Source organism: Orycteropus afer, unplaced genomic scaffold (genome assembly GCF_000298275.1).
Source record: "Orycteropus afer afer isolate SDZICR_OR568_19922 unplaced genomic scaffold, OryAfe1.0 scaffold00111, whole genome shotgun sequence".
NCBI classification, from domain to species: Eukaryota; Metazoa; Chordata; class Mammalia; order Tubulidentata; family Orycteropodidae; genus Orycteropus; species Orycteropus afer.
In genome coordinates, this window is record NW_006921698.1 from 7,482,011 (window position 1) to 7,494,546 (window position 12,536).

General features: G+C 37.1%; 1 protein-coding gene across 1 annotated transcript in view; it reads right to left on the reverse strand.

Moving 5' to 3' along the window:
- Positions 1-12,536, reverse strand: part of MAP4K5 (mitogen-activated protein kinase kinase kinase kinase 5) — a 182,637-nt gene that overhangs the window by 22,923 nt on the left and 147,178 nt on the right. Inside the window, exons 20-23 of the mRNA XM_042781362.1 lie at positions 8,601-8,680; positions 8,094-8,154; positions 1,385-1,387; positions 1,188-1,302 (exon numbers count right to left, since the gene is read on the reverse strand). Coding sequence (XP_042637296.1) covers positions 1,188-1,302; positions 1,385-1,387; positions 8,094-8,154; positions 8,601-8,680 — 259 coding nt within the window. The remainder of the gene's footprint in view (positions 1-1,187; positions 1,303-1,384; positions 1,388-8,093; positions 8,155-8,600; positions 8,681-12,536) is intronic.

Genomic DNA, 12,536 nt, shown 5'->3' on the forward strand with positions numbered 1-12,536 from the left:
TGTTATTCAAACAGAACAAGGGGATACTGCATGGTTTTAAACAGGATGGGAGTGTATCCTTTCACCATACTTATTCAACCTGTATGCTAAGCAAATAATCTGAGAAGCTGGACTATATGAAGAAGAATGCGGCATCAGGATTGGAGGAAGACTCATTAACAACCTATGATGTGCAAGTGACACAACCCTGCTTGCTGAAACTGAAGATGACTTGAAGCATTTATTGATAAAGATTAAAGATTACAGTCTGCAGTATGGATTACATCTCAACATAAAAAAAAAGAAAATCCTCATAACTGGACCAATAAACTACATTAGCAAAAAAAAAGGAGAAAAGACTGAAGATTGTCAAAAAGATTTTGTCAAAAGACTGTCAAAGATTTCTTATTACCTGGATCCACAATCAACACCAATGGAAACAGCATTCAAGAAATCAGATGTTGCACTGCACTGGGCAAATCTGCTGCAAGACTCTTTAAAGTACTGAAGAGCAAAGATGTCTCTTTGAAGACTAAGGTATGCCTAACTCAAGCCATGATATTTTTATTACCTCATATGCATGTGAAAGCTGAACAATGAATAAGGAAGACTGAAGAAGAGTTGATGCTGTTGAGTTGCCGTGTTGGCAAAGAACACTGGAAGTACTATGAACTGCCAGAAGAAGGAAAAAAATCTGTCCTGGGTGAACTGCAGCTGGAATGTTCCTTGCAAGCAAGAATGGCCAGACTTCACCTCACCTCCTTAGGTCATGTTGTTAGATGGGACCATTTCCTAGAGAGGGATATCATGCTTGGTAAAGTGGAGGTCAGTGAAAAAGAGGAAAATTTTCAACGTGATGGAATGACACTGGCTGCAAAACTTGACACTGTGGCTCAAGTATAACAAGGACTGTGAGGCTGGCACAGTACTGGGCATTGTTTTATTCTGTTGTACATAGGGTCGATATGAGTTGCAGTTGACTTGACAACACCTAACAACAACAACACAGGTGATTTCCATGAACAGTCAAGTTTAATAATCACTGTTTGTTTTTTTTTTTTTGCATTCTAAATGATACGTATTTTATTGTAAACTACTTTTTAAAATTAAGAGAAAACAAGTATTTTTACTGGGCAAGGAACACTGGCTGTTCTGAAAATAGACACTATTCCCCTCACACCCAATAGAATCAAAATGTTATCTTGTACCTTGGTAGTATGCGGTCTGGAAACCTATGAGTTTGAATATGGGCAGCTAATCCTGGTTTTTTGGCTTGTTCAAACAAAGCTATAAGATTATGAGAGTAGAGCTGAAAGGTTTTTCCTATAAAAAAGAAACATGTTACTCTTATTAGGATCATTTACAGTAGAAAAATACAATTTTCAAGTAAAAGAAATATAATTACCTTCTAAAATGAAGAGTCCAGAAATGTTCAAAAAGCCAAGCAAAACAGAAAAACAAAACAAAACCCTAGTTAATACTATTTTGAAAGATAATAATAGGTAAAATGATGTCTTAAAAAGAGTAGATAATTTTCTTTCATAAAACACAAATTAGGTATTTTCTGACTTTAGTAAGTGGTCTGGGCAGAATATATGTATAAATTTTTAATAATGCTAGCATAGAAGCAAACTGTTAAATATTATGGAATGTAACCTCATGTCATGGTCTTAGGTACAATGATGCACACGTGATTCTTTTAGTATAGCACAGGAAATTCCTTAGAAACTGTTATTATTTAACTGGGATAGATCTATTCATTAATAAATTACCTAATAAATTACATTAGATTAAATGATTATAAATAAAGCCTTAATAAAATACTAAGAAAATTAAAAGAAACCAATATTATAAGCCTTAATATAAGCATAATGAACTGAAATTTTCATATATATCCACTCCTCACTTATTGACATGGTTACGTTCCAAAATCAGCATTATGCCAAGATAAACACATCATTCCGTAACTGCCAAATTTCATCATCACATAACTGCCAAACATCTGAGAATCATAGCCTAATAAAGCTGACACATAATCTTAACCATCACAGTATTACTCTCACCTTACAACTTGGCATCCATTACTGCCAGACATAAGTCATAATATGCAAAATAGTCAGATATTTTACTATTGTCGTAAATGCAAAATTCAGTTAACAATACTGCCAATAAATAAGGAGGAGATGTAATAAAAAACATAGCTGTGTTAAACATGGGAAGATACGGCAAACATCTTCTGACTGCTTATTACTTTGGTACAGTAATATAACAACCCAAAAACATGTTTTTATTATTAGAAAAAACACACATATAATGTCTTGTTCTTAACAACATTCTCTGTATTTTCTCAGGTTACAAACATTCTGCCTAACACTGCACCATTCTTACTCTATCCATCTCTTCTATATACATAGATTGCCTACTAGCTGGATAGCCAGCCAAACACATATGTCCACTCATGTGTGTGTGCATACATGTACACATGCATACACACACACACACATACACCTTTCAGGAGAACAATGTTTTCTATTGAGCTCTGCTACATACCTCCTCCTAGATTTATAGTCATCTCAGAGTACAGAAAGAACTCAATCACAGGCTGATTTTTCCCAAAGTGATTTTATAAATATATAACTTGTTTCCTGTGTGGTTTTAAGCTTATTTGTATAAGCTTATTTAATAACTTAGAATTGGGTCTAAGTTCATTTTCATAATAGTAATAAAATATAAGTCTTACTAAACAACAACAAAAAAATGATGGGGGAAAGCACCATTAAAAGCAAAGACATTAAGTACTCTTTTGAGGATCCTTGCTCTTTAGAAGTCATTTATGCACAAATACTATGCTTTTACATAATTATCAATTTTTAAAACTTCTGCTGTTGTTGAAATCTATACAGCAAAACACACCAATTTAACTGTTTCTACATGTACAATTCAGTGACACTGACTATATTCTTCAAGTTGTACAAACATTCTCACTCTTCTTTTCTGAGTTATTTCTTCCCCATTAACATAAACTCATTGCCCCTTAAGATTCCTACCTAATTTTTTGAGTTGGTGGTTGTCAATTTGATCCCATATAGACAGTTGTTAAAGAGCATAATTCTCAAGGCAGCCCTTTTTCACTAGTAAGCTAACTTACCCTTTGGTTTTAAGAAGACTACAGGGGATATTTTTGGTTTAAGTTTCAAAGATTATCTCAGGGCAATAGCTTCAGAGTTTCATCTAGTCCTTCATGGCTCTAGAAAGTCTGGAATCTACATAAATTTTAAATTCTGTTCTGCATTTTCCCCTTTTTTGATCAAGTTTCATCTACATGCAAATAACAAGAATAATCAATGAAAAGGGTGGCATTACAACAGAACCAACTGAAATAAAAAATATACTGACACAATATTATGAAGAACTGTACTCCAACAGATTTGAGAACCTAGAAGAGACGGACAAGTTTCTAGAAACACAAGACCTATCTAAGCTATCCCACTCATAGACAGAATATTTGAACAGACCCATAACAAAGGAAGAAATTGAACAAGTCATAAAAAACTTTCCAAATGAAAAATTCCTGGCTTCACTGGAGAATTTTAGCAAATATTTATGGAAGAATTGACACCTATACTATTCAAGCTATTCCAGAACATAGAAAAAGATGGAATACTCCCAAACCCATTTTACGAAGCAAGCATAACACTGACACCAAAAACAGGGAAAGACACCACTAAAAAGAAAAACTACAGACCAATATGCCTCATGAACACAGATGTAAAAATCTTCAACGAAATCCAAGACAACAGAATTCAACAACATATAAAAAAAATAATACATCCTGACTAAATGGGACTCATACCTGGCATGCAAGAATGGTTCAACATCAGAAAAACAATCTATGTAATCCACCACATAAACCAAAAGAAAAGAACCGTATAGTCGTATGGTCGCATCTATCAATTGATGCAGAAAAGGCATTTGATAAAATCCAACACCTATTCCTGTTCGAAACTCTCAGCAAAATAGGGCTAGAAGGGAAACTCAACATGATAAAGGGTATATATGCAAAGCCAGAGGCCAACATTATTATTAATGGAGAAAGATTCAAAGCATTCACCTTATGAATGGGAACCAGACAGGGATGCCCTCTATCACCACTCCTATTTAATACTGTACTGGAAGTCCTAGCCAGGGCAATAAGGCAAGAAAGAGAAATAAAAGGCATCCAAATGGGCAAAGAGGAAATAAAGCTATCTCTATTTGGGGATGACATGATGCTACACATAGAAAACCCAAGAGACTCAGCAAAAAAATACTGGAACTAATAGAGAAGTTCAGCAAATTGGCAGGATACAAAGTCAACATACAAAAATCAGTTGGATTCCTCTACACCAACAAAGAGACCTCCGAAAAAGATATAAGGGAAACAATACCATTTATAATAGCTACTAAAAAGATAAAATACCTAGGAATAAATCTTATGAGAGACACAAAAAACCTATACAAAAAAAAAAAAAAACTATAAAACACTATTACAGGAGACTACAAGGGATCTACATAAATGGAAGAACCTGCCTTGTTCATGGATAGGAAGACTCAATATTGTGAAAATGTCAATAGTACCCAAAACATATTTAATGCAATCCCAATCCAGATACCAATAAAATTTTTTAAGGATATGGAAAAACCAATTACTAACTTCATATAGAAAGGAAAGAGTCCTTGGAAAAGCAGAGCAGTACTGAAAAAGAAGAACAAAGTGGGAGGTATCACACCCTGGATGTCAAACCCCACTCTACAGCCACAGTAGCCAAAACAGTGTGGTATTGGTACAATGATAGCAAGATAGACCAATGGAACAGAATTGAAAACACAGAAATAGACCCATCCATCTATGGACAGTTGATCTTTGAGAAAGGTCCAAAATCCATTAAATGGGGAAGAGATAGCCTGTTGAACAAATGGTACTGGCAAAACTGGATATCCACTTGCAGAAAAATGAAACAAGACCCATACTTCACCCCATACTCAAAAATGAACTCAAGGTGGATCAAAGACTTAAATGTGAAACCCAAAACTATAAAATTCATCAAAGATAAAATAAGGGCAAATCTAGGGGCCCTAATTTACCACATTCTCTGGTAGCATAGTGGCTAAGGCACTTGACTGCTAACCAGAAGTCTGGCAGTTCAAACCCACCAACCACTCCTCGGAAGGAAGATGGGCCAATCTACTTCCGTAGTGATACTGCCTCGAAAACCCAAGGAGGGGTCACTATGAGTCAGGTGTGACTCGACGGTACATAACAACAACAACAACAACAACAACAACAATTTACCACATAAATAGACTATCAAGCGTAACTCAGAATGCACAGGAGGTGGAAGAGAAGCTAGATAACTGGGACCTTTTAAAAATTAAATTCTTATGCCCATCGAAAGACTTTGTCAGAAGGGTAAAAGGAGAACCTACAGATTAGGAGAAAATATTTGTCTATAACATATCTGACAGAAGACTTATCTCCAAAATCTATAGAAAACTTCAACACCTCAACACCAAAAAAAACAAACAATCCAATTTAAAAACGGGCAAGGGACATGAACAAACACTTCCCTAAAGACAATGTGCTGGCGGCCAACAAACACATGAGGAATTGCTTGTGATCTTTAGACATTAGAAAGCTGTAAATCAAAAAAAATGATGAGAGATCATCTCACCCAGCAATAAAAGCAAAGTTCAACAGGACAGAAAATTAACAAATGCTGATGAGGTTGCAGAAGGATTAGAACTCTCATATACTGCTGGTGGGAGTGTAAAATGGTACAACCATTGTGGAAAATGGTATGGCGTTTCCTTAAAAAACTGAAAATAGAAATATCGTTTGAACCAGCAATTCCATTACTAGGAATATATATCCTAAAGAGGTGAGAGGCAGGACATGAACAGACATATGTACACCCATGTTCATCACAGCACAATTCACTATAGCAAAGAAATGGAAACAACCTAGATGCCCATCAACAGATGAATATATAACCAAATTATGGTACATTCACACAATGGAATACTATGCTACACTAAAGAACAATGAACGATATGCAAATCATCTCACAACGTGGTTGAACCTTCAGGACATTATGCTGCGTGAAATAAGTCAATCGCAGAAGGGCAAATATTGCATGAGCCCATTACTGTAAAAAGACAAGGAAGGGTTTGCTTAAGGAAGGGAACTCACTTTGTAGTTTACTGGGGAAGGGAAATAAGGGGAGGGAAGGGGATAATTTTAGGCTAGTTGGGGGCCACACGCTGAGGTGGGTAAAGGGAAGGATGGTATGGAAAGAGTCTGTGACCAGCATGATAACATTGGGGAAAGGGAGGACACTGAATTGTGCACACAAGATATAGATGACAGAGGCTAATACCAGTATATCCATAATACTGCATTATTATTTACACCAAACACCAGGCTACAGATAAACATATAGACAACTGAGAAGATCAGATGGGGGTCAGTGAACAAGATTATATTCTAGACCAAAGACAGATTCAGCTGAGGTTGATCTTGCACAGATACCAGTGATACAAAATAACCCACAATCATTACAGAAGCAACAGAAAACAGGTATAGAGCAATTCCTCATAGACAGCCAGACACTGGGAGAGAGGTCCAATGGATCTGCTGACTCAGGATTATAGTATTGGGAGACACCAGACTCAACTGGCACAACGTAATACATAAAAATCTTGTTCCACAACCTACACTGGTTGAGTAGTGAGTAGGGTCTTAAAAGCTTTCAAGCGGCCATCTAAGATGCAGCTAATGGTCTTCTATCACCGGAAGCAAAGAGTGAAAAAAAAAAGGCTTTTGGAAACAATGAGCCCTAGGATATGATGGACCTTGAGACCAGAAGAACTAGAAGATACCTGGCTACCAATGCCAACCACTCAGGAAGGGATCAAAACTGGAGATCCTGGATAGAGTGGGAGGGGAAACGTGGAACAAAATTAAAAAACACAATAATGACCAGAATTACTGGTTGGATGGAGTCTGGTAGGGCCCCCAAGACCATGGCCCTGGGATACACTTTGGACCTGGGATAAAACTCACTCCCAAGGGCTGGTTCTCAGCCCAATAGTAAATAAGACATACACGCAGACTGCTCAACCCAGGGGGATGCACCATATACTCTATGGAGATACATCCCTTGGAGTAATTGGCTGTGGGCCACCAGAGGGGCAACATTCACACGGAGGAAAAGCAGGACACACAAAAGTGCATAACTGAGAAGGGCAGGGGGAGGGGCTTACAGGAAGGGAGAGGAGGCAAGAGAATTAGGGATGGGGATGGTAACTGGGTAGTGAAACCAAACGTACACGAAATGTTGAAGGTAAAGCAGAATCTGCTCCATAAATTTGCACCTAAAGCACAACAACAACAACAAAAATTCATCTATAGAATCTGAACAAAATATTTAGTAATTGTAGCTGAGACCTACCATCTGGTCTCATAGCTCTTTATGATTATTTAAAAATAATATGCTCTTTATAAATACTGTCATCAGCTCAAATACACAAATTCCTGAAGAATCTCTACTAAGTAATGGTTATTAATAGAATTCAAATTATTTATATGCACATGAATGTAAAATTATGAAACAGAATGGCAAGTCCTCCTAAAATGGCATTTCTTAAATCAGATCTTAAATCAGACTACAATTCATAATGACTACCTATCAGTGATTAATATGGTATGACAGCACTGGTATTCTGGAGTATAAACAGATGAAAACGTTCACTCAGTACTGGTAATCTAGTGGAGGGTAGGAGTGGTGGTAGTGATGGTAGAAGAGGCTGAGAGAAAGGTGATGGCCCAGGTGACAATCATTGTGCTATTTCTCACATGTTTTGATGCTGGGTGGGTCTGAGAAATGGTGCCATAGCTAAACACAGGTTTGCTCTCAAAGTTTCTTCTCACTTTAGGTTGCTATAAAATGTCTGGCAGCCCCAAAGTAATATACCAAATTATAATTACCCAGAATTACAAATAACATTTTAAAATAATGTGTATGAAAATTACATCTCTGCTTGTTTATGGTTTGTCTTTAATCACAAATACATACCTGATAATGACATTAAAGTATTATTGATGACGTACAGCCAAGTACACTTCCGTGGAAATAACTGGAGGTGGGGGGGGTGAGTGAGGGGAGAGATGATAATTAAAATCTTCCAATTATCATTTGCTTATTCCTTAACTCTAAAAAAAATTCTGATTTTCTGAAATAATATACAAATAACTATACTCCATCATTCAGTAAATTACCAAGACTTGAGAAAAATTATCTTTCAACTTGAACATATAAAGAGTATAGTTTCACTTCTTTATAAACGATCCACTATACAATTAAGAGGAAGCTCTGGTAGCATAGTGCCTAAGGCATCCGACTGCTAACCACTCCTTGGAAGGAAGGTTGGGCAATCTACTTTCATAGTGATACTGCCTCGGAAACCCAAAGAGGGGTCACTGTGAGTCGGGTCTGACTCGATGGCACATAACAAATACAATCTTAATATATCTTTTATTTTACTTATCCAACCTGATTACTTGAAATAAAACTGCTAATTACCTGTTCCATTGTTGCCTCATGTAGCTCATTGAGATTCAAAGTGTAAATACCATCTTCAGTTCCAAAAATAATATACTGATCTAGAATAGTTGAGATAAATTATCAGAATGCATTTTTTTCTCAAATCATTTGCTAACATAATTAAGAGTTAGCTACCCATGCATCCAATGAAAAGTTATTTTCTTAAATTCATGCCACCTTCTTTACCTCCTTTCCCAATTCTTATCGTGTAAAAGCAGATTTACTCTGGTGGACTAACTCACTCTCACTTTATATTACTATCTAATCCTCCTCTTCAACTTAATTTCTGTATTTTAATTTTTTAAAGTATTTTACACACTTCAAATGCTCATCTGAACAATAAACAATGAACAGTAAACTATAAATCATAATACCACCAATAACAAAGAGTACATTTAGTACTCAAATCTTGGTTTCCACTAAAAGGAACCAGGGCTTCTTGGAGAAAAGAAAAGTCCAGATTCCAGAGCAAGGAAGTATAAGAAGAGCCTAGAAAGCTTACTGTGCCAGAAAGCAAGGAAGTGTACCCAAAATGATAAGGACACAGCAAACCAAAGAACATAGGCCATGCTACTGGTCAAAAAATCTGGAATACTTTAAGCATTAAAATAAAAAATGTAATGGATTATATCTTACTGAATAAAATAAGAATTTATAAATTCAAACTGATATAACCACTACCTTAACCAACTGATCAATATTAATATTACCAGTATTTGGACAAACTGATATGTGCCTCTTAATATGATGCACTGAGAAGGACACAATAACAAAGATGCATAACTTGATCTAAGAATGTGAATACATCAGAAAAACCCAAATTGAGGGACACCAAAAATCAAAAATCCAAACTCACTGCCGTCGAGTTGGATCTGACTCATAATGACCCCTCCTTGGGTCACTATGGAGGGAGCTCTTGTAGCATAGTGCCTAAGGCACCTGACTGCTAACCAGAAGGCTGGCGGGTTCAAACCTACCAGCCACTCCTCGGAAGGAAGGTTAGGCAATCTACTTTTGTAGTGATACTGCCTCGGAAACCCAAGGAGGGGTCGCTATGAGTTGGGGCCAACTCGACGGCACTTAACAACAACAACAACATCACTATGGAAGTAGACTGCCCAATCTTCCTTCTGAGGAGTGGCTGGTGGGTTTGAACTACCAGCCTTCTGGTTAGCAGTCAAATGTCTGAGGCACTACATCACAAATAAATGGCCTCACAAATGTCAAGATCAGGACAGACAAGGAAAGGCTGAGGAAAACTACTTCAGATTAAAGGAGACTAAAGAAACATGGTAGCCTAAGACAACATAGGACCCTGAATTGGATGTTAGATTCAGGGATAAAATGTGAATATGGACTGTGGATTAGAAAATAGTATTGTATCAATGTTAAATTTCCTAATCTTTAGAAAAGTACTGTGGTTATATAAGAAATCATTCTTTTCCCAGTGTACAATGAACTATACGGGGAAGGACTGATGTCTCCAACTCATTGTCCTGTGATTCAGAAAGTAATGCACAGATAGATAATGATTTAAAAAAAAAAATTGGGGCAGGTATAAATAAGTGGTGAATCTGAGGAAAAGGTATATGGGAGTTCCAGTTAAGGCATTTTGGCTGCTAACCTAAGGCTGGTGGTTTGAACCCACCAGCCGCTCCATGGAAGAAAGATGGGACAATCGGCTTCTGTAAAGATTTACAGCCTTGGAAACCCAATAGGGGTTGCTATGAGTCAGACTTGACTTGATGGCAGTGAGTTTGGTTTTGGAGTTTTATATTATTTTTGTAATTTTTCTGTAAGTCTGAAATTATATAAAAATTGAAAGTTAGAAAAAATAAACCATCTTCTTTAAAAAAATTTTTTTTTCTGTTTACTTTCCAATATTGTTGGTGTTAAGTGCCATGGAGTTGGTCTTTACTCATAGCAACACTACATACAACAAAACAAAACACTGCCTTGTCCTCTGCTATCATCATAATTGTTGCTATGCTTGAGTCTATCATTAAAGCCACTGTGTCAATCCATCTCATTGAGGGTCTCCCCCTATTTGGCTTGCCCTCCACTTTACCCAGCATGATATCCTTCTACAGGGACTGGTACCTTTTGATAACATGCTAAGGTATGAGATGAAATCTGGCCATTCTTGCTTCTAAAGAACATTCTGGCTGTACTTCCTCCAAGATAGATTTAACTGTTTTAGCAGTCCATGGTACCTTCTATGTTCTTCACCAACATCACAGTTCAAAATCATCAACTCTTCTCCAGTCTTCCTTATTTACTGTCCAGCTCTCACAACCATATGAAGCTACTGAAAAGACCAGGGCTTGGGTCAGGCACACCATAGTCTTCAAAGGGACAGCTTTGTTCTTAAACATTTTAAAGGAGCCCTTTGCAGCAGGTTTTCCCAATGCAACACATCATTCCATTTCTTGACTGCTGTATCGATGGAGACGGATTGTGAATCCAAGTAAAATGAAATCTCTGACAACTTCAATATTTTCTCCATTTATCAAGATGTTGCTTATTGTCCAATTGTGAGGGTGTTTGTTTTCTTTATGTTGAGGTGTAATCCATACTTTAGACTGCAGACTTTGATCTTCATCAATAAGTGCTTCAAGTCTTCTCCATTTTCAGTAAGGAAGGCTGTGCATCTGCCTATCACAGATTGCTAATGAGTCTTCCTCTGATCTTGATGTCATGATCTTCTTACCGACTAAACAAGTATAATGAAAGGACACACCCCAACACATACCTTTCTTGATTTTAAATCATGAAGAATCCCCTTGTTTCATTCAAACAACTGTCTCTTGGTCTATGTAAAGGTTCCTCATGAACACAATTAAGTGTTCTAGAATTCCCATTCTTCTCAGTGTTATCCATAATTTGTTAAGATACACATAGTTGAATGTCTTTGCACTGTCAATAAAACACAAGTAAACACCTTGCTAGTACTCTTTGCTTTCAGCCAAGATCCATCTGACATCACCAACGATATCCTTCATCCTATGTCCTCTTGTGAATCTGGTTTGAATTTCTGGAAGTTCCTTGTCAATATACTGCTGCAACCATTTTTGAATTATCTTTAGCAAAATTTTGCTTGCGTGTGGTATTAATGATACTGTTTGATCATTTCTGCTTTCTGTTGAATCACATTTCTTTGGAATGGGCACATATAAGGATCTGTTCCAATCGGTTGCCAGGTAGCTGTCTTCTAATTTCTTGGTATAAACAAGCGAGCGATCTAGTGCTGCATCAGTTTGTTGAAACATCTCAGTGCGTATTCTGTCAATTCCTTAGGCCTCATTTTTTCCAAATTCCTTCAGTGCAGCTTGGACTTCTTCCTTCGATATCACTGGTTCATAATCATATACTTTACTACTGAAATGGCTGAACTGCAACCAATTCTTTTTGGTACAGTGACTGTATATTCTTTCCACTTTTTTTTTCCTTTACTGTGATGTGGGTGAAAGTTCATAGAGCAAATTCATCTTCCATATAGCAGTTCATACACGTTTTGTTTCATGACATTGAATGCAATCCTCACACCCGAACAGCTCTCTTCCCACTTCCTCTCTGTAGTTACCTTTTCTCTGTGTCCTTCTTTCCTACGCATTCCTGCCCTCTGAGCTGTATCTCTGTGCAAATACTGCCTTTCTGATCTCCCATGGTTGATTATTCTAAGAAGTGTATCTACCTAGTGTAATGTTGTTGTTGTTAGGTGCCATTGAGTCATCTGACTCATAGTGACCCTATGCACAGTAGAATGAAACATTGCCTGGTCCTGTGCCTGCCTCATGAGCCTTGCTATACCTGAGCCCATTGTTGCAACCACTTTGTCTATCCATCTCGTGGTTCCTTCTGACAACATGACCAAAGTAGGTGAGACATTGTCTGGCCATTGTCACTTCCAAGAAG